Genomic DNA, 20080 nt, shown 5'->3' with positions numbered 1-20080 from the left:
CTCCCCCAGCCACCCCCTCTTAGTGCCCTTCTCTGGGAGCCCTTTGCTATTCCTTGGGGTGGGATCAGCCCAAGGGGGGAGTGCTGGGGTACGGGGCAGGGTATGAGACCATTCCTGCACGATGGGGCTGATGAAGGTGGCTGTGCTGATGCCCCCACTCTCTTCCTCACGTCGCAGTACAGGAGGCTCAGTGTATTTGAGGCTCTCTGGCCTCCTGTGCTGATACCTTTGCAAAGAGCTTGGGTTTCAGAAACCTCTGGTCCTGCTTCATCCCTGCCCAAGCCATGGGCAGACAGAGGCAGCAGACACAGGCAGATGCCCTCTACAAAGCCAGTGCTGCCCAATCCATTGGGAAGAGGCTCTGGGTCCTGGAGGGGTCTCAGCATCACACTGGTACCGGGCAGGGGGAGGCTTTGCTAGCCCCTTACCCCCATTCCCTGGGGTTCTAAGGCGCTGTGCAGCAGCCCAGAGGGGCAGATAGGATCTGCTGGCAGGCAGGAAGGGTGGCACGGCCACCCGGAGAATGGCAGGACGTGCCGTTCGCGGGTACGCATGGGGAAAGGGAAGCTGTCGCCATCCCAAGAAATCCTGGCCCTTGGACTTGCTGGGATGGGGTTTGGAGGCCCAGGGAGCCCACAGGGCATGGGTGCTTTAGGGTTTTGGTGCTTGTGGGGTTGAGCCCCTCTTGTGCTCCCCAAAAGGTCCTCGCCAAGGACTCATGGGTCCGGTTTGGTCCTTGGTCCATCCCAGCACCGTTCCCTGCCTCCCCATCCGCCCTGCCTTAAATGGGGAACGTTAAAGCATAGATCTGTTATGCTCCCAGTGCCAGGCAATTGTTCCATCCCTATTGTCTGCCACAGGCAGCCCCTGAGCTCAGCACCTGAGCCCCAGCACCAGCCCTGTAACAAGATAACGGAGCTGGTCTCTCCTTTTTCTTCCCTTTTTTTGTTTGGCAGAGCGTGTGATAAAGCCACAGTGAGGCCCCTTTCAAACAGCCTATTAAAGTACCAGCCCCATTTTAAGAGTAAACTTCCAGTGGCACCGGGAGGTTCAGGACAATGGGAATGTGACCTGCTGGAGGAGTGGGATGCTGCTTTTGTGCCTGGCAAACTGAAGGCACCGGAGGCATCACTTTGTGCTGCAGCACGGAACAGGCACATGGGCAGCATCCCATTGCAGGGCAGACCTGCAGGATGCATTGAGGAGAGGGGTTTTTTGCCCTTAAAACCCCAAAAAGAGTGGAATGAGGAAGCATTTATGGTCCTGACGTAGGAAAGCACCCAGAGCATGATGCTGCAGGCACCATGCATCAGTGCCTCAGTTTGCCCACAGATCATGGGCAATGGGGCAGGGCAAACCCCACCTTTCGGAGCCAACAGAGCCATGGGCACAGCTTCCTCCTTGGCTGAGGCAGGTGATGGGCTTGTGGCCACGGCTCAGCCACCCCACCACGGCCTGGCCAAGGTGATGCAGGGCAGGAAGGGCCGGTGCAGGATACGGGGCGATGCCGATGATGATGGGAGGAAGCTGCGGGGCTGGGGAGCGCTGGTTTGTTCAGCACAGGGCAAGGGAACCGAGATTAAACAAGGCCCCGCTAAGATCAGAAAGGCTGGCGCGCACAGTGCCCTATTGTGGAGCTGTCACACTTCCCTTTACTTTATTGCTTTTGTCCAACACCCCATTGTTCCACTTCCTTTTGTCCCCTATTCACAGCCCTGGCTTTTCATTACCCAGCCGGCCTTGTTGTTTTCGTTTCTTTTGTTTGAAGTTCCTGAGAGGAAGGTTTTATTTTCAGCAGTTTGATTAATTCGCAGCTTGAGCTGGGCTTTGTTTGTTGTGTAATTGCTGCCCCCTTGGCTCGGCCCCTCCACCCCACAGCACTCATTTGGGGCTGGGGAGATGGGGGGGCGATGACCCCGCGAGGTGGAGGATGGAGCAGAGCGCAGCGGTCCTGGTTATGGGGAGGATGCTCTTACCCCATCCCACCTCAGCAGCCCCTGTGGTCCCACAAGCCGGATCCTGGTAGTGGTGGGGGTAAAGCCCTGCCCTAATGGCCTCCTTTTCCCGTTATTCCTCCCTGCTTGAGGGGGCCATGGGGATGTTCCCAGCTCTGCTCTGGAGCCGGGCTGAGAGAGCTGGGCTGGGGCAGCCTGGAGAAGAGAAGGCTCCTGAAGGGGAGACCTTAGAGCAGCTCCAGTGCCCAAAGGGCCTTGAAGATGTAAGGAAGAAATGTATGGTGAGGGCGCGGTTGCCCAGAGAAGCTGCAGCAGGACCAGGATTTGCCTTAAATCCCATCTCTAGGTCACTTTGGTTAGGAGTTTGTTGCTCCATTCCCTTCACAGCCCAGTGTGCGACAGGTCTGTTTCCCTGGGGCTTCTGCCATCTGAACCCCTGAAATCCCTACAAATCCAAGTTAGAGAAGCCAGGAATAAGAGCTCATGGCAAAACCCCAAGTCCATTGCCATTGGAAAACCATCAGCACAGGACACCCGCTATGGGGACGGGATGGATAAAGGGGTGCCTGTGCTGAAGCCCCTTGTGTCCCGCAGGATGTCCATGAGGAGCCCCGTTTCCCCGCCGCTGGAGCTCGATGGCGCGGGCAGCATGGTGAACTGCACCATCAAGACGGAGGAGAGGAAGGAGGGAGGCCACGAGACCCCCCCGGGGGCTGCCCCCAACACCGAGCCCCATCCCTGTGACCCACCAGGACCCCCACCGAAGGACAGCAGTGACCCCCAGGCCCTGCCGCAGGTGGGTCTGTGACACACACACAGACTGGGATGGGTTCCCAATGGGCATCATGGTCCCAATGGGTATCAATAGTCACAATGGGTATCAGTGGTCCCAATGGGTATCAATGGTCCCAATGGGTATCAATGGTCCCAATGGGTATCAATGGTCCCAATGGGTATCAATGGTCCCAATGGGCTCCTGGCACGGGGGGGGTTGGTTTATTCCTAATCCTGCTGCTCCCCCCAGGGCTTTCTGGCTGTGGTTGATGCTCTCAGGGCATCCCTGTCACCTCCATACGTGCTCCATCCCTTCAGCCTCCCTTTTGCATTGCTTTTGGGTGTTCTCAGCCCTCTCTGTGTGGGGATCAGAGCTCCGAGCTGGGCAGCCTAAAACAGTAGGAACCTTCAGGAAACAGTCAAAATCCCAGCCTGGTTTGGGTTGAAGGGAGCTTAAAGCTCCTCCAGCTCCAACCCCTGCCATGTTCAGGGACACCTTCCACTGGAGCAGCTTGCTCCAAGCCCTATCCAAGTCTTTGCAGCATGAAGAGCAGAGATGCTCTCAAGCCAGGCTGGGGGTAATGTGCCTGGTCCAGCAGTCACTGGGCAGGGCTTGGGGCATCCCAGCACATCCTAGGGACATCCCCATCAATAACACTGTGTGTGGCAGGAGTCCCCCTCGCCCGCTGGCGATGCGCCGGAGCCCAGGCGCTCTGCCTTCGAGCCGGCCGTCAGCAGCCAGGACAAGCTGGACTTCAACAGGAACCTGAAGGAGGGTAAGAAAGGTTCCTCTGGGGCCTCTCCCCTTTGTGCCCCTTGGTGTGTTCCCAAAAATGGGGAAAATGCCTATTGTGGGATGGAAGAACCATCCCATAGCGTGGTGCAGAGCCTCACTTGTCCTCTCCCTGCTCTGCTGGTCCCGGTCCCTGCGGCGTGGGCAGTGATGCCAACCATTGAGAAGTTACTGTCCAGTGACTGGAAGGAGCGGCTGCTGGGCAGGAGCACTGCTGAGTCCAAGGAAGTGAAAGGTGAGCTCAACATTAAGTTGATGTTTTGGGGGGTGAGCATCCCTCATGAACACCTCTTTGTGCCTCCCCAAGCGTGAGCCATTCCCTGCCCATGCATCACCCACCAGCACCCAGTACTGGTGATGATCATAGAACCACTGCCTGCTTTGTGTTGGAGGGACCTTAAAGCTCATCCAGTTCCATGGGCAGGGACCCCTTCCACTGGAGCAGCTTGCTCCAAGCCCCTGTGTCCAACCTGGCCTTGAGCACTGCCAGGGATGGGGCAGCCACAGCTTCTCTGGGCACCCTGTGCCAGCGCCTCAGCACCCTCACAGGGAAGAGCTTCTGCCTAAGAGCTCAGCTCAGTCTCCCCTCGGGCAGGTTCAAGCCATTCCCCTTGTCCTGTCCCTACAGGCCCTTGTCCCAAGCCCCTCTCCAGCTTTCCTGCAGCCCCTTTAGGTATTGGAAGGCTGTTATACGGTCTCCCCTTCAGGAGCCTTCTCTTCTCCATGCTGGTGCAGATGAGGACCTGCAGCATCACCCAGCAGCACGGTGCTGCTCCCCCTCCCCAAGCCCCTGAGCTCTTGGTTTCCTGCAGGAACCCAGGAGAGCCTGGCAGAGAAGGAGCTGCAGTTGCTTGTTATGATCAACCAGCTCTCCACGCTGCGGGACCAGCTCCTGACGGCCCACTCGGAGCAGAAGAACATGGCCACGATGCTCTTCGAGAAGCAGCAGCAGCAGATGGAGCTGGCGCGGCAGCAGCAGGAGCAGGTGGGGGCCTATGGCAGCCTGGGAGCCATCCATCCCTTTGGGATCCCTTTGGGATCTGCTGGCTGGGGGTGCAAGGACCAGGACAGGGTCCCCTGGCAGCCGTGGTGGGTTTGGTGTCGGGGGCAGCATCACTTCTCTGCCCAGAAACCCTCGTCCCAGACATTCCCCATCTCACTCAGTGGTGCTGGGAGCACCAGTGCCAAAGCAGATGGGAGCTGCACTCTTTAGCATAATAAACCCACACTGGGTTCTTCCTGCTCTCTGCTCTTTGAACACCTTTTTCCCCTCTCTGGTGGCCCATACAGTGCTAAGGGCAGGTGATGGGGTACCCCGGGTGGGGATGACACTGTCCCTCCCAGCTGGTTTCCTTCCCTATGCCCATCAAAGGGGTTCAGGGGCAGCTCAAGGCCCTCCCCATAGCCCTCATGGGGGTGCTCTCTCCCCTCTGCCAGATCGCCAAGCAGCAGCAGCAGCTCATCCAGCAGCAGCACAAAATCAACCTCCTGCAGCAGCAGATCCAGGTAAAGGCGGGGGGCGCCCCTCTGTGTGTCCCCATTCCCATCGCAAGGGTGCCTGCATCCTCCTGGCACCCCTATGGCCCACAGTGCTCTCTGCTCCCGTCCCCTCTCCCTCCAGCAGGTCAACATGCCCTATGTCATGATTCCCGCCTTCACCCCCAGCCACCAGCCTCTCCCTGTCGCTCCCGACTCCCAGCTGGCGCTCCCCATCCAGCCCATCCCCTGCAAACCAGGTGAGTGGGGTCCCCACGCCTGCCCCGGCCCCTCGGGGTGTCCCTGTCCCCACAACCCCTCTTGCTCTGTCCCCAGCAGTGGATTACCCGGTGCAGTTACTGCACAGCCCCCCTCCTCCTGCACTGAAGAGACCCGCCGGCTCGGGCCACCTCCCGATGCAGGTACAGCCCCAAACCCCCTCCATCACCCGGGCTGGGATGCTGCAAGGGGCTGTGCATCACCCCCCTGTCCCCTGTGCCGCAGGAGACCTCGCAGCCGCTGAACCTGACAGCTAAACCCAAAGGATCCGACCTCCCCAGTGCCTCCAGCTCGCCCAGTTTGAAGATGAGCGGCTGCCAGTCCCTCACACCGAGCCATGGGGCCACCAGGGACCTGCAGACCAGCCCCTCCAACCTGCCTCTGGGTGGGTTCCCCATTGCCTTCACTGATGGATGGTCCCATGCCACCTCCCAGGGACATTGGACCTTGGGATCCCTTCTCCCTGGGGGGGGTGGGATGGGGGTGTTGGATGCTGCTGTTGATGGTGCCAGTGTCCCACCAGGGTTCCTGGGTGAAGGCGATGCCATCACCAAAGCCATCCAGGATGCGCGGCAGCTGCTGCATGGGCACAGCGGAGCCATGGACGCATCACTGAGCAACCCCTACCGCAAGGTGATGGGCACCGTCCCCCTTCCCGACCTCACCATCCACAGACCAGACCCAGGTCTCCATCCATGGGCTTGGAGCCCGTTCCTGACTCTGCTCTCCCACAGGACCACGTTGGGATCGATTCTTCCCCGGTGAAGGAGCGGATGGAGGAGACCCCTGCCCACCGGCTGGACGAGGCCCTGTTGGGCTGTGAGATGGATGGTGAGGACGGCTGGGAGCACCACGGTGTGACCCGGTGCTTGCTCCATCCTCTGGCATCCTCTGGTTTCCCTCGCAGGCTCCCGGCACTTCCCGGAATCCAGGAACAACAACCACATCAAGCGGCCCATGAACGCCTTCATGGTGTGGGCAAAGGACGAGAGGAGGAAGATCCTGCAGGCCTTCCCAGACATGCACAACTCCAGCATCAGCAAGATCCTGGGTGAGTGAGTGAGTGAGCGCTGGGGATGGCAGTGCGGGGCTGTCATCCTCATCCCCGTGGGTGGTGAGCTGCTCGTTGCATCTTGTCCATGGATGTGAGTAGCTGGAGCTGCACATTGAGCAGGGGGGGTACCTGAGGATGGATGAGTGCATGGGCAAGGAGCTGGTGGAGGACCCGCAGGCACCATGGGCAAGGAAGGGGCTTGCCCGCTGCTGTGCCTCAGTTTACCTGGGCCTCCCTGCTTGTGGGGCAGGAGCTCCTTGGGGAGGCTGGGCCATGCTAGCGGGTGAAGGACACCAGGCAAGGGGCTCACAGGAGGAATTAGGTGATGGGGGGATGTCTCTGGAGGTCCCCAGCCCAAAGCCCTGCTCCAAGCCTGGACAACTCCATAATCGCATCAGGATGCTCAGGGATGCGTCCTGTTGACTGTTGAGCACCACCAGGGATGCTGAGGATCTCCAAGCACATCCAGCTTGTCTTCCTCTCCCCGAAACCGGTCACTGGGCCAGCTGCAGCTCCCAAGGGATGAATCCCATCTCTCCACCGCCCTTCTCCCACCCTGGCTGTGCTTTGTGCTGCCCAGGGTCCTGGTGACAGTGACAATAAAGGTCAGGCAGTGCGAGCCACACCACTGGGGTGGCTACAGCACCTCCTCATCGTAGCTTGGAGAGGATGGAAAGCCATGGGTTGAGAGGCCAGGGCATGGGGCAGCCGTGTGCCATTTGAACAGGGGATGGTGTGAGCATGCATTAGCTCCTGCACTGGCTGTGCTGGCCGGGAGCCGGTGTCACCGCAGCAGGCAGGGTGTCAGCGTGGCCCCGCTGCTCCCATCCATGCAGGATCCCGCTGGAAGTCCATGACGAACCAGGAGAAGCAGCCCTACTACGAGGAGCAAGCCCGGCTGAGCCGGCAGCACCTGGAGAAATACCCCGACTACAAGTACAAGCCCCGACCCAAACGAACCTGCATCGTGGAGGGCAAGCGGCTGCGGGTGGGCGAGTACAAGGCATTGATGAGGAACCGGAGGCAGGATGCCCGGCAGGGCTACGTGCTCGGGTAACGCATCCCATCCGAGCGGGAGCAGGGTGAGGAGCATCCCCCCTGGATACTGACTGCATTCCCGTATCCCACAGATCCCAGGGCAGCCAGATGCCCCCCAGCTCCTCGGATGTGCTGTACCCGCGGCCGGTGGGCATGCAGCTGATGGAGCACTACCTGCCCCGCGGCATGGAGCCCAGCATGCCCATCATCGTCAACACCTGCAGCCTCAAGGAAGGGGATGCAGGGGAGGACGGGCACTCGGTGCCTGATGCTGAGATGTTCCGCTACAGCGAGGAGGAGGACTCAGAGGGTGAGGACAAGAGTGATGGAGAGCTGGTGGTGCTGACGGACTGAGCGGGGCCGGGGGGGGATGCAGGAGGGCTGGTTGCCACCAAAGAGGAGGTCACAGCATCCCCCCCGATGTGATGGGGCTCGGCTGAAGGGCTGCACTGGGAGCAGAGGAACACAGGAGCCGCTGCTGCCTGCCTGCAGATAGGTCCTACAGAGGTGGGCACCCAGCATTTTGGGTAGGTGCTTCCTGGAGGGGTTGATGAGCAGTGATGTGCTGCATGGCCGGGATGTGCCAACCAAGCTGGGAAGGGCTGGCTCATCAACAGGGGCATGGGCAGCTGAGGACACATGGGATGTGAGTACCACGGCTGCTGAGCATCACACTGAGAGGGACCTGAGGGTATCCAATTGTGGGGAAACCTCCAGAGCATCACCCAGGGGTCTTCTGCAGAGACAGGGATGGGGACACAGGATGGGGACTCGAGATGGGGACGCGCTCACTCAGCCCCCTCTCACCTCCCTGCTGTGTTTCCCACTTGGTCTTTAGAGCCTGCCAGCAAATTCCCATGGAGCCATTTTTAGCTCCCTCCTGGCCCAAGCACCAGCCAAGGGCTCCAAGGAGCCCTTTATGCTCCTGACAGCTCTGGCCCACTTTGCACATCAGGCGGGTGCCTGTTCCCTGGCTGCAGTGGGGGGTTCGTGTCCCATCCATCCCTGGGCACCTCCTGCCCCCAGCTCCGTGAGTCTCAGGCTCTGCAGTGCAAAAACCCCCAAAAGGGAGAGCAAAAGAGCATCCATTAAAAGATACCTTCAGAAACCCCACTTTGCTGCAGGCAAAGGGGTTTGGGTGCAGCTCAGCATGCATGCATGCAGTATCCGCTGTTCCATGCGGTGCCCGGCATTCCACGCAGTGTCCGGTTGTGCACAGAGCCCTTGCACCGCCCTGTGGCAGCAGCAAGGAACAGGCACTGCAGCTGCAGCTGCAGCCCTGCACTGCATGGATCCCTTGTTGGGATGCAGAAGGAGCTGTAGGAGGGGGACGAGCCCTGCAGTGGGGGCTCTGGAGCAGACCCACATCCTCAGCCCCATAGTGGGGGTCCACAGCATCCAGGCCCCAGTGCTGCTCCCCCACATCCCATGGGGCTGCCATCGGGATATGGCTCATCCAAGGGAGCATCCTGCCTCCTCACCCAGCCAGGAAACACCTTGCTCCTCTCCTGCCCTTCGGCAGTGCTTTATTTATTCCCCATCCCTGTGCTGCTCTGGGGCTGGGGTCCCTGGGGTAAGGGTACCAGCTCCAAGAGTGGGATGCTCTCTGCTGCAGAGGGGGCTGGAAGCAGATGTGCCCAATGAAGATGCAGTTTTTCCTCTCTCTGGTTCTCTTTGGGTATTTTTTGTTCTTCTGTTGATTTTTCCCCTTTTTTTTTTAAGATTGTAAATATAGATAGAGCTTTATTTTGTTAATAAGACCACGAGTAACTTAACCTGTATATTTCACATACTTGTTTACAACTGTCTTCCCCACCCCTTGCCACAATAAAGATGACTTTTTGGAGCAGAGAGCTGGGTCTGGGCTTTTGGGCAGTTCCAAGGATGGGAGCTCTCAGGCCAGGTAGATGGGGGTGCTTGTTTCCCCCCTTCCCTGCCCCTCTTCTAGCACAGCCCTCTCCTACAGACTCCCTGCCTGCTTTGCACTAGTGCTGTTGCTCAGCTCTTTATCCTGCCCTTTCCATCCATCCATTCATCCATCCATCCATCCATCCATCCATCCATCCATCCATCCATCCATCCATCCATCCTTCCATGATGTGCCCCATGCAGCTCCTTCTCCCCGTCTCTCCTGGCAGCAAGTTTGGGGTTCCTCTTCCCCCCCTGTGCTCACTCCAGCTATAAAGGTCCAGTTGCACCCCCAGGGATGCTCCCCCTGCTCCTGCACCAGTCCCCACGCATCGGCCAAGCCCCATTTCCAGCTACCAGCAGCTTTTATTTTGCACCAAGACAAAACACCAGATGCAACAAGAGTCCTGGTTCTTGCTCAGGTGGGTGCCTGCACGGAGGGGACCGGCTCCTTGTCCCCATACCACTTGCTGAGCAGCCAAGGTAGGGGCAGAGAGGTCCAGTTCCACTCCCCCAGCTGATGCACAACCACAGTCATGAGCTGGACAGTGCTCAGCAGGCCAGGCTCACCCATGATGGCACTGGGAGGGGATGAAGTGCCCAGCTCATGGAATGGATGAGCTCTGTTCAACCTGCCCCTCACATGGGCACCACAGGGATGATGCACGTGTGAGGGGCAGGATGGGGAAAGCAGAGCTGGGATGCTACAAGGGAAGCCATGAAGCTGATGGCAGTCTGGGAGCAAAAGCAGAGCACAACAGAGGGTGCAGGCACCCACCAGCAAAATCACACTGGTTGGTCCCAAGCCCATGTAGCTCATGGCTGGGGCTATGATAAAGGGTCCTACGCTCAGAGACAGGATCAGTTTGACCCAGCAGAGGGGCTGCTTTGGGGCTGGGAGCCCCAGTGGCACCGAGCAGGCAGGGCAATGGGGACAAGGGGAGCAGTGAAGGCAAAGCGGGTGCATTGGGCAGCAAAAGCAACTGGGCAGCTCTGGGGACTCCTGAGCAGATGGGGGGGACCCGTTTCCCCCCCTCGGGGGCAGCACAGAGGGAGCAAACCAGGTGCCAGGCGGAGCAGCAGCGGTGCCAGCAAGGCACGGACCTGCCAAGCACCGGGGCTCGACGTTAAGGCGATGGCAAAGGCTTCCTCACGTAGACAGGGGCCTCTCCGAGGCCGTGGTCCTCTCTTAGCATCTCATGGTCCAGTCTCGGCAATGCCCAGGGTCTCCTTTCATCGGTGGCTGTGGGGCTGAGCTCTCCTCTCTTCCCCCTTCCCACCATCCGGACCTGCCCTCGCTCCCCGGCTGGGCTGGGAATGGGGCGAGGGGGATGCGAGGGCTGTGGATGCAGCAAGGACAAAATAGCTCAGGGTCTCAGAGGCTGGAGGTGCTATTTAGAGACCTGCAGGGCTGTGACCACCGGCTTCATCTTGAAGTACTGTTTAAACCTTAGCTTTGCATATCTGCCGAGGGGAGAGAGGGATGCCCATGGAGCCCCTGGCCACAGAGGATCCCTCCAGCACAGAGGGACCATTGGGATCCTCTTGCTCCTGTCATGTAACATTGACCTGCACTGTGAGTCAATGTCCCATCACCCAGCCCTGGCAGACTCACCTTAAGAAGTTAAAGTCTATGGTAGAGTACTTATCCTGGATCAGGCCCCAGCATGCCCAGAGGAAATGGGATGCCTGCAACAGACAAAACAAGGATCAGGAATGGGCACGGAGCATCCTTGCCTGCGGGATGAGCTGCTCATGCTTCTCCTGGCCAGGTCCCAGAAGCCCTATGGCTGTGATGACAGGATATTGGGCATGGCCCATGCGTTTGGTTTGATACCCTCCGGAGGCTGGTCCAAGCCAGGGAGAGGGATGCAGCAGGAAGGATGCTGAAGAGCTGCACAGCGTGCTCAGGGTACCAGCCTCTGCATCTGCAGCTCCAGCCAGGGAACCAGCCGGTGTTACATCCCAAGTTTCCAGAAGATTGGCAAATTCCATGGGCAGATAGAGCCAAAGAGGACTTCCTCATGCTTGGCTCTGCCTGGCCTCTCTGAAGGGATGCCCAAGGCCACAGCTATCAGAAACACACAGTCCCTCACCATGTGTTAGTGGGATGGCAGGCACCCAGTGCTATCTTTGACCCAGTCCATGGTCTCGGTGCCTCTGAGGTTCATCCAGGCTCTTTGTGCCCCCAAACCTCCAAGCTGGCTCCTGCACCTCCACCCTCACCAGCCTTGCTGCAGAGGAACCCACCCCATGGGCAGCCCTCAAGCGATGCCAGCTCCTTCCCATCTCCACCACTCACCAAAGAAAACTTGTTCACTTGCACGTAGAGAGCCTCCAGCTCCTCCTCGGACACCCCTTGGTCTCCCTGGGTGAGCTGCTTGTAGGCCTGCAGGTAGGAGCGCAGCCACTGGAGCTGGGTGTCCTTGCTGGGGTAGAGGCTGTAATCCACCTCCTTCACACCTATGAGGGGAGCAGCATCAGTGATGCCCTGGGGGCATGAAGGGAGCCTTTCCCCAGGGCAAAGCAATGAGATCACTGGGTTCTCCCCATGGACGACCTATGGGGCACCTTGAGTGCCACGGAGATGAGCCCAACCCACCTGCAAACTCATTGAAGTGGTTTCCAATGTCGAAAGCCTGGTAGTTGTAGCCGGTGTATTCGTAGTCTATGAAGCGAACATGCCCTGTGGAGGCAAAGGCAGGGGATGTGAGAGGGGCTGAAGAAGGCCCTGGGGAGGTGGGTGAAGGACAGACCCCTCCAGCACCGCCACAAACCTTGTGTCCCATCATAGATGATGTTCTTGCAGAGGAGGTCATTGTGGCAAAGCACAACGGGGGACCCCAGCTGGGGGAGAGTTCCCTTCATCCAGGCCAGCTCCTGTTCCAGCACCTCCAGGCTGGGCACATCCTGCTGGAGGCTGGGGAAAGGGATGGGGTGGAATCACTTCTGCTCACGGGCACCTCCCTGCTTCCCTCATCAGTGACACAAAGCAGGCTACATGAGGCCATTTTTGGTGGGGAAGGCAGGTTTGGCTGCGTGGTACCCAGGGAGATGCCACAGGGCAGCTCCCTTCCCTTCTCCCCCCAGCATCCACATCCAGCCCCAAGCCCCCAGAACTCCCAAAGCACCCAGCTAACCCCCAGGCAATGGGAATGCGTTGTGCTCTGCCAGGGCACGTACTCTCTCCCAGGTTCCAGTTCCAGAAAGAGAGCTGGTTAATGATCACCTACTTGACTTGGGTAAGGGCAGCAGCAAAGATACCTGCTGTGTCCTGCTCAGGGGACAGGTTAATTATTCGCTTGCCATCGGGTTCATTCACCTCCACAACCTCCTGGGGCTGCCCGAACCCTTTCCAGACACCCCAGCAGTCACCCAGTGTGAACCCAAGGCACCCAGCAATGGGATGAACTGGTCTGAAGTGGGAACTGCTTGCTCTAATCTATACTGGCTGCTTCAATCTATACTGGTTTTCTAGCATCTCTACCATCAGCTCAGCCTTACTGCTCAGATCCCCACTGTAAGAAGGGCTTGAGCTTGAACTTATTCTAGGGAGGGCTTAAAACCCTTCCTAGAACAGAACCCCTCCTAGAGGTTGATTATTAGAGCAGGTCTCTGGCTCAAGCCAGATCCTGCCTGGGTGCTGTTTATACGCAGATGAGAGCTATCTCTGCTCTAACACAGCACAGGTCACCCCCAAACCGGCAGCAGGAAGGGCAGTGGAGGGTGCATGGAGACACCTCCATCCCATCAGCTCTTGAGGTATGGCCATGAGTTAACTCATGGAGTAATCCTGATCCAGATGTGGCTGCATGGCTGGATCCATGACCCTTTCTAGGCCAGGTTGGATGGGGCTTGGAGCAAGCTGCTCCAGTGGAAGGGGTCCCTGCCTGTAGCAGGGGTTGGAACTGGATGAGCTTCAAGGTCCCTTCCAGCACAAACCATTACCTGGGACCTGGGGCTCTTCCCCCCGGTCCTGTGCTTGGAAGACTTAGGGATGGGTGGGCAGCGGATGCCCAAGCCAGAGCCTGGCTCTTTGGGATCCCTCTGCCTTTACCTGGGGTTGGATACCTTTGGGCTGAGATCCGTCTTCACGAGGGTGAGGTATTTGTGCAGCTTCTGCCAGAGGATGGGCTTGGGGAGGCTCCCATTGGCGTGGATGGCGTGTACCCGGGCCATCTCCTGCGCCACCAGCCTGGAGGGAAACATGGGTGAGAGGTGGCCCTGCACCACAGAACCATGGTTGGGTTGGAAGGAACCTTAAAGCTCATCCAGTTCCAACGTGGAGTTAAACCCAGCTGTGCTTTGGCTCCTTTATCACCCAGCACACCCGGGTTTGAGCACATCAGTGATGCTTGGAACAAAGACAGCAAGGGGGAGAGCTGGAAGCACGGAGCAAGCCCCTCCGTGTGGAGAAGCACCAGTTCCCCTGTCCCATGGCTCATCCCAGCCCCGCACACCCGAGGACACGGGGTCCCTGCCCACCTGAAGATGCGGGGTTCCCGCACGTGGTCGGGCCCCAGTGCGATTCCCGGTAGGAACTGGTAGCAGAGCCCATTCTGGAAGGCGCAGTAGAGGTCGGGGGCGCAGCCATGGGCACGCAGCACCTGGAAGTTCCTCAGCTCCGTGTCCCTGTCCACAAAGAGCTCCGTTTTCCTGCCATAGACACGGACCAGCACCGCGTCCACCATCCCTTCATCCGTGTAGCAGGCCACGAGCTTGTTGGTGATGCCATCGGTGAAGAGCTGCGGGGCAGAAGGGTGGCAGAGGCGATGCCTGCACATCCCTGCTGTGCCAGCAAGGTGTGGGGGGAATCTCCCCACAAGCAGACCCCATGGAGAAAGGCAGAAACAGGGAATGGGTGAAAGGAAGCATGAAGCAACTGCACCCACAGCAGCAGGGACACGAGTTTGCAAGGTCTTGATGCATGAGTTGGGGCTGTGCATGGGGCCACGAGGCTTCAGCTGCACCAAGCTGGTGCTTTGGGAGGAAATCCTGCTGTTTTCCACCTGGGAGCTCAGGAATAGCTCGGGCCAGATGTGCATCCAGCACGCTTGGCACCCGCGCGGCCCCGGGAATCGCTCCCAAAAACATCAGCGTCAATCTTTTGGCACCAAATGAAAGGGAACAAAACCACAACAGCAAACACCACGGAGCAAACACATCCCCGTCTCCTCCTCCCGACCCTCCCCGCAGGGCCGGGGCGCTGATAGGCAGGGATGTCTCTGCTGGGGACGTCTCCTGTCATCGCTCTGATGGCTCCTCACAGATGGAAAGGGAGTTTTGTTCTCTCGTCACCCCGGCTTGGCCTCCTGCCCGCGCACATGCAGGGGCTGCTGCCACCCCTGCTGCCTGCACCCCATCCCGCTGATTTCAGCTGCTTCCAGTGCACTGAGGGCTCCAGGCTCTGTCGCCCCACAGGAAACCCCTGCCCCATCACCCCCATGCAGGATGCTCAGCCCCACACGGTTCCCACGTGGCACTGAGGCCAAGCTGCACCCCGTGACGGTGCTGTCTTGATCCCATCTGGGAGCGGGTGTGATGTGGTGGAGCAGGAGGGGGGCGAGGGCACATGCTACAGCAGCAGCACTGCTTGGGAGTGGGATGTCTAAAATTATCCATCCCACTCGGCAGCTCGCGCTCCTTCCTCTATAGGGTGCCTATATATAGGGTGTACTCAAAACTCAAAGCAGTGGAATGAGAACACCCAAAGGGTGCTGATGCCCCTCGGCTGGTGAGGCATTCCTTGGACCTTCTCAAGCTGCTTTTCCCAGGGCAGATAATCTATTCCCACCACGGTGCCGTGCTTGGCTCTGTCCTCTCCTTATCCTGTCCCCAGAGGCCAGAAACCCAGCAAGCAGGAGACGTCACAACCCATCCATGCACCCCGAGGCTGGTGTCCATCAGGCTGCAGGTGAACGGCCCCACGTCAAGACACTCGGTGCTGCTTTGCCTGCGAAGCCCTTGTGCTGCTTTGTTTTGCTGCTCAGCCCCTTCCCGCAGGTTTAATGGGATTACTGAGCCTTATCCCCCCCCTTGAATTCCAGGCCACTCACTCTGGAGACTCACACGTGGTTTGCCAGCACCCTGCACACAGCATGCAGGGGCTCGCCTGGTTTATTCCAAGGAATGAACACCCTTCTTGGGAGATGCCCGGTGCTATTCCTTAATGCATCCAAAGCTCCAAAGCACAGACAGCTCTGAGCAGGGCTGCTCCCACCAGCCCAAATCCTTCCCCTCTACAGCTGTGGAGCAGCAGGAAGGGGAGAACAGGAGTGCAGGGCACCTCGTTGCCAAAGGCAGGCTAAAAACAGTGCAGTCACACTGGAATCCTCACAGGGGGTTGGCTCCAGGTCACTGCTGCTGGATGAGGGATGGAGGAGTGTGTGCTTCCCAGGGAGCACGCCTGGCTGACTCATGGATTTGCCTGTGTTTTATCCCTATGGAGGTGTTTCTGCCTAGGACAGGGCTCCAAGGATGACGAGCAGGAGCCCTGGGAAGCGGGCACAACCTGGAGCAGTGGGGGCTGCAGAGCTGCACTGCATCCTCTTCCCCATCTCCCATCCCCTGCCCCAAGCACCGGGAGGGTTTTCCATGCCCCTGCCAGCAGCTGAGCACCGGCACCAGGCAAGGAGTTGGTGTGAGCTGGGCATGGCTCCAGGGTGAGGAGGAGAGTGAAGGGGACGCTAATAGGAACCAGCTGAGGAGCAGTGCGCTGCTCCAATCCCCTCCCGAACAGCGCTTACAAGAGCAGCAAAGGGAAACCGAACTGGAGGGATCCCCCCCAGCTCCTAAGGGATTTTTTGCCCTTTCCCTTTAATTAAAAGCCCCCGCACGCACACACAAGCTGCTGTTGAACACTGACCCCCTCTGATGCCCGGAGACAGCCTGGATACCAGAGCTGGGTCCTTCCCAAGCAACCATTGCCACCGAGGTCTGTGCTCGGGGCTGCACAGAGCCCGATTTCCTGCCCCTACAACTCCGCTCTGAGGACCTCCAGCTCCCAGCTTCCTGCCCGTTGCCATCTGCCCTTTCATGTGCGTTTTCCTGCAGCCTCTTGTATTCATTTACACGGGGCTATTAACGGGTTTTTAATGGCACTCCGGAGGACACGCACACACACGTGTGTGTGTTTATGTGCACCCACCTCCACATTCCCATTGCCAGAGCGTGATGAGAGCACAGGCACCACCAGCCTTGTGCTCCCACGGCTGGGCACAGATGAGGAAGGGGAAAGGGATTCCCAGCTCAGGCAGCTGCAAGCCCCTCTCCCAATCCCTGCCAGCTCTGGACAGCCAAACCCTGTCCCATGCAAGGAGCCTGGCGCTGGATCCCAGCTCCCATCCGGATGCATGCTCAAGCCCACATAACCTGGCAAAGGTGCAAGCCAACAAGTAACCCAAGCACAACGTGCTCCCTGGAGCAGCTACTCCTGCGGGCAGCGCTGGGCGCAGGTAGGGGTGCAGCACCCGCAGGTGAATGTGGAGGGACCAGCGATGCAGCCCCCCAGCCTTCACCTACCCATGTCCCCCTGTGGGGACACACTTGCATTCAGTGACTGCTGTGGGGCTCCCCAAAACCTGCCGGGGGGTGTGCGGGTCGGTGGCATCGCACCTCTGCACATCCAAGAGTGGAGGGGAGAACTGGGAATGGGGGACAAGGCGTTGTACCCCCCTAGGCACCTCCTATAGCCCCCCCCGCTGGGTCCTACACCCACCCTCACGTGGATCTCGTACCCCCCTATAGCACCGCCCGGGGAGCCCCACAACGCCCTCGGAGGGACCCTGCACCCCCCACGGGATGATCCCCGGGATGGGGAGCCTGGAGCGGGGCTCTCCGCGCTGTCCCGTCCCCCCCCCCCCGCGGTGGGGTTTACCTTGGTCTTCACCCTGCCCGGCTCCCAGCCGGGTCTGAGCTCCCGGACCAGCCGCAGAGCCCCGGGCACGACGTCGCCCTCATCCACCGCGATGCCGAGGTGGGGCACGGCCGGAACCCCCCCGTTGCCGCCGCCCCGTTCCGGTCCCAGGCACTCGGGGCAGCGGCCGGGCGGCTCGGCCATACCCAGCTCCCCGCTCCCGGAGCCGCGGCCCATGTGCCGGGGGCTGCGGCGGGGCCGGCGGCCGCGGGGAGGAGCCGGTCGCCGTTGGGAAGCCATGAGTCACCGGCCCGCCCCCCCCGCGGCAGCGCCCGCCCGCATTGTGAGGTCAGCGGGACCCGCACCGGGATTCCCGCACCGGGATCCTGCTCCCTGCAAACCCGCACCGGGAACCCGCAGCCTGGAATCCGCACCCCAGGATCCGCACTGGGATCCGCACCCGCAGATACGCACCGGGATCCTGTAGCCGGGAAACCCGCACCGGGGAACCCGCATTCCAGGATCCGCACCCGGACACGTACCCCGCGATCTGCACCCAGGTTTCACACTGGAACCAGCACCCAGGACCCCCGCCTGGATACTTCCCCCCCCCCACATCATCCCCGGAGCCATCCCGGGGGGCTCCACACAGCCCCACATCCCTTTGGGGTCCGGGAGAAAGGGATGGAGATGCTGCACCAGAGATGCGCTGGGAGCATCCTGCGCTCCCGGAGAGCTGCGTAGCCCCTGGACCAGGCTGTTGGTGACCCACCGAGCGCTGAACCCCCCCCCCCCCGAGGGAGTTAGAAATGGCCTGGGGTGGGGGGAAGATCTTTAATTCGGGGTGCAGCACGGTCCCCCCCACGCTGACCCCACTCCCGCCAGGCTTTATTATCAGAGGAAATAACAAGCACACGTAGCTGGAACAGCTCAGTGTCACAGCTGAAACCAGCTAAATGGATCCTGGAGACGTGGGGAAAAGCATTTAAGGGAGGGGGGACTAAAATGAACCCGGCCAATTCCCCGTGGTTTTGAATACAGAGCGAGCGCTGTCAGCTTGGATCGGATGGGCATTAATTGCTCCCGCCGCTTTGCTGGGCTGAGCCTGGCCTAATTGCTCGCCCATAATCAAGACCCGTGTTAATGCGAGGGGCGGTTGCGGGTTTGGGTTTGCAGCCGCAAGGAAATTGCCCTGGCAGGCGATGAGAGGTGTTAATGGCCTGGCTTAAGGGGCCCCGGAGCAGCACCGCCAGCAGCCCAGGCCGATTTCCCTCCCAGTGCTTGAAAACAACCGGGCTGAACAGGAACAGGCATGGAACCACTAATAAAACTCCTATTTTAGGCCGACTTGACCATTTTGTTATAGGCAGAAGCCATCATGGGGCCTTAAGTCACTTGTTTCAGGTTCACATCCATCTGAGTCTCTTCCAGACCAGAACCTTTGCGGTGTAGGATAGGACACAGGAGGCTTAGTTAATTCCAAGTGGAGTTTCCCTGGATGCTGGCAGGAGCATCCCAAACATCCCTGTGAGAGGCAGCTGGTGTCAGCCTGCGCTTGGGGCAGTGCAGGGAATTCATCAGCAGTCAGCACTGGCTGCAGGAAGCAGGGATGAAATGATCCTGCAAGATCAGTGCCTTGCTCCAGGCTCTGCTCCAGAGAGTGCTGTGCTCTGCTGCACCAGGACGGTTCCCAGCACAGGGCTTGGATGTGGACCACAGCACCCGAGCTGGTCAGCCTGGAGATGACCACCCCTCAAATCTTGGTTTAGGTCTGTGTTCCTCACTACAAGAGGGACATTGAAAGGGCACCGGAGCTGGGGAAGGGCCTGGAGCACAAGTGTGATGGGGAACGGCTGAGGGACCTGGGGGGCTCACTCTGGAGAAGGCTCAGGGGGGACCTGATGGCTGCCTCCAACTGCCTGACAGGAGGATGGAGCCAGGAGGGGCTGGGCTCTGCTCCCAAGGAACAAGGGATGGGACAAGAGGAACCGGCCTCAAGCTGCACCAGGGCAGGGTTAGATGGAGCTGAGGAACAATTCCTGCCCCAGAGGGTGCTCAGGCATTGGAACAGGCTGCACAGGGCAGGGCTGCAGGGACCGTCCCTGCAAGTGCTCACACACCATGGAGATGAGGCCTCAGTGCCATGGGTCAGTGGTGGCCTTGGCACTGCTGGGAACGGTTGGACTGGATGGGATTAAAGGGTTTTTCCAACCTCATGGGTTCAGTTCAATGAGGGCTGCAGAGTGCTGGGCACAGGGAGCTGGGCACAGGGAGCTGGGCTGGAGCTGGAAGCACCGCAGCTCTCCCGTGGAACTGGAAATGTCAGCCCCCATCGGGAGCACTGCTCTGCCCTTCCAGCTGGCACGGGGCTGGCGGCACCAGCAGGCTCCCGCTGAGCATCGCTGCACCCGGCCAGGACACGGACAAGCCTCCAGTTGTGAGCTGGAGCCAACAGGGAGGGAAACAGACCCAGGCGCTGGGATAGACTCAGCCACCCCCATCAGACCCACAGGGACCTTCCCCTCCCCATGGTTCTGACCTCCCCTAGGAAAGCCGGGCGAAGCCTGGGTATCCCATCTTCTGTAGAAAGAGCACGTGCACTGTTTGAAAAGACCCTGATTTCATAGAATCCCAGCCTGGTTTTGGTTGGAAGGGACCTTAAAGCTCCTCCAGTTCCAACTGGACACAACAGGGACCCCTTCCACTGGAGCAGCTTGCTCCAAGCCCCTGTGTCCAACCTGGCCTTGAGCACTGCCAGGGATGGGGCAGCCACAGCTTCTCTGGGCACCCTGTGCCAGCGCCTCAGCACCCTCACAGGGAAGAGCTCCTGCCTAAGAGCTCAGGGGGCATAAATGCAGTGGTGGATCCTAGCAGGGGAACACTTGTCCTGTTCTCTTACTGCATGTGTCTGATCCCTCCATTCTGCAAATGTAAGCATCCACTCAGCA

The 20080-nt window shown here is 59.6% G+C and overlaps 2 protein-coding genes across 8 annotated transcripts in view; one reads left to right on the top strand and one right to left on the bottom strand.

The window, feature by feature from the left end:
• The window catches only part of SOX13 (SRY-box transcription factor 13), a 32853-nt gene extending 24744 nt beyond the window's left edge, over window positions 1-8109 (top strand). For 2 of the 5 annotated variants that reach the window (XM_061362937.1, XM_061362938.1), the window contains exons 2-14: window positions 2550-2751; window positions 3400-3505; window positions 3671-3757; window positions 4335-4507; window positions 4960-5028; window positions 5144-5258; window positions 5335-5420; window positions 5503-5662; window positions 5801-5910; window positions 6012-6108; window positions 6185-6328; window positions 7168-7384; window positions 7462-8109. In XM_061362937.1, coding sequence (XP_061218921.1) covers window positions 2551-2751; window positions 3400-3505; window positions 3671-3757; window positions 4335-4507; window positions 4960-5028; window positions 5144-5258; window positions 5335-5420; window positions 5503-5662; window positions 5801-5910; window positions 6012-6108; window positions 6185-6328; window positions 7168-7384; window positions 7462-7723 — 1827 coding nt within the window. In that variant the 5' untranslated portion in view covers window position 2550 and the 3' untranslated portion in view covers window positions 7724-8109. The remainder of the gene's footprint in view (window positions 1-2549; window positions 2752-3399; window positions 3506-3670; window positions 3758-4334; window positions 4508-4959; window positions 5029-5143; window positions 5259-5334; window positions 5421-5502; window positions 5663-5800; window positions 5911-6011; window positions 6109-6184; window positions 6329-7167; window positions 7385-7461) is intronic. The other 3 variants (XM_061362942.1, XM_061362941.1, XM_061362940.1) reach the window with 3 other exon arrangements.
• A 1514-nt stretch (window positions 8110-9623) lies between these two features.
• Window positions 9624-17424, bottom strand: ETNK2 (ethanolamine kinase 2). Of its 3 annotated transcripts, none has more exons than XM_061362935.1 (8): window positions 17154-17424; window positions 13763-14022; window positions 13335-13472; window positions 12055-12197; window positions 11880-11963; window positions 11504-11740; window positions 10893-10966; window positions 9624-10741 (listed from the first exon to the last, which is right to left on the bottom strand). In XM_061362935.1, exons 1-7 carry the CDS (start codon window positions 17367-17369, stop codon window positions 10923-10925), a joined length of 1122 nt encoding a protein of 373 aa, XP_061218919.1. In that variant the 5' UTR covers window positions 17370-17424; the 3' UTR covers window positions 9624-10741; window positions 10893-10922. The 3 variants fall into 3 exon arrangements, with proteins under 3 accessions (XP_061218919.1, XP_061218918.1, XP_061218920.1); XM_061362934.1 differs by having other exon boundaries at window positions 11580-11740; window positions 17154-17421; XM_061362936.1 differs by lacking the exon at window positions 17154-17424 and adding an exon at window positions 14170-14668 and having other exon boundaries at window positions 11580-11740.
• Window positions 17425-20080: the final 2656 nt, after the last annotated feature.

The sequence above is a fragment of the Neopsephotus bourkii genome, unplaced genomic scaffold (assembly GCF_033783945.1).
Source record: "Neopsephotus bourkii isolate Nb327-2 ecotype Australia unplaced genomic scaffold, CSIRO-AGI_Nbou_v1 NB_1139, whole genome shotgun sequence".
Taxonomy (NCBI): Eukaryota; Metazoa; Chordata; class Aves; order Psittaciformes; family Psittacidae; genus Neopsephotus; species Neopsephotus bourkii.
The sequence above is the reverse complement of the archived record's forward strand: the minus strand, read 5'-3'. Positions and strand labels throughout refer to the sequence as shown.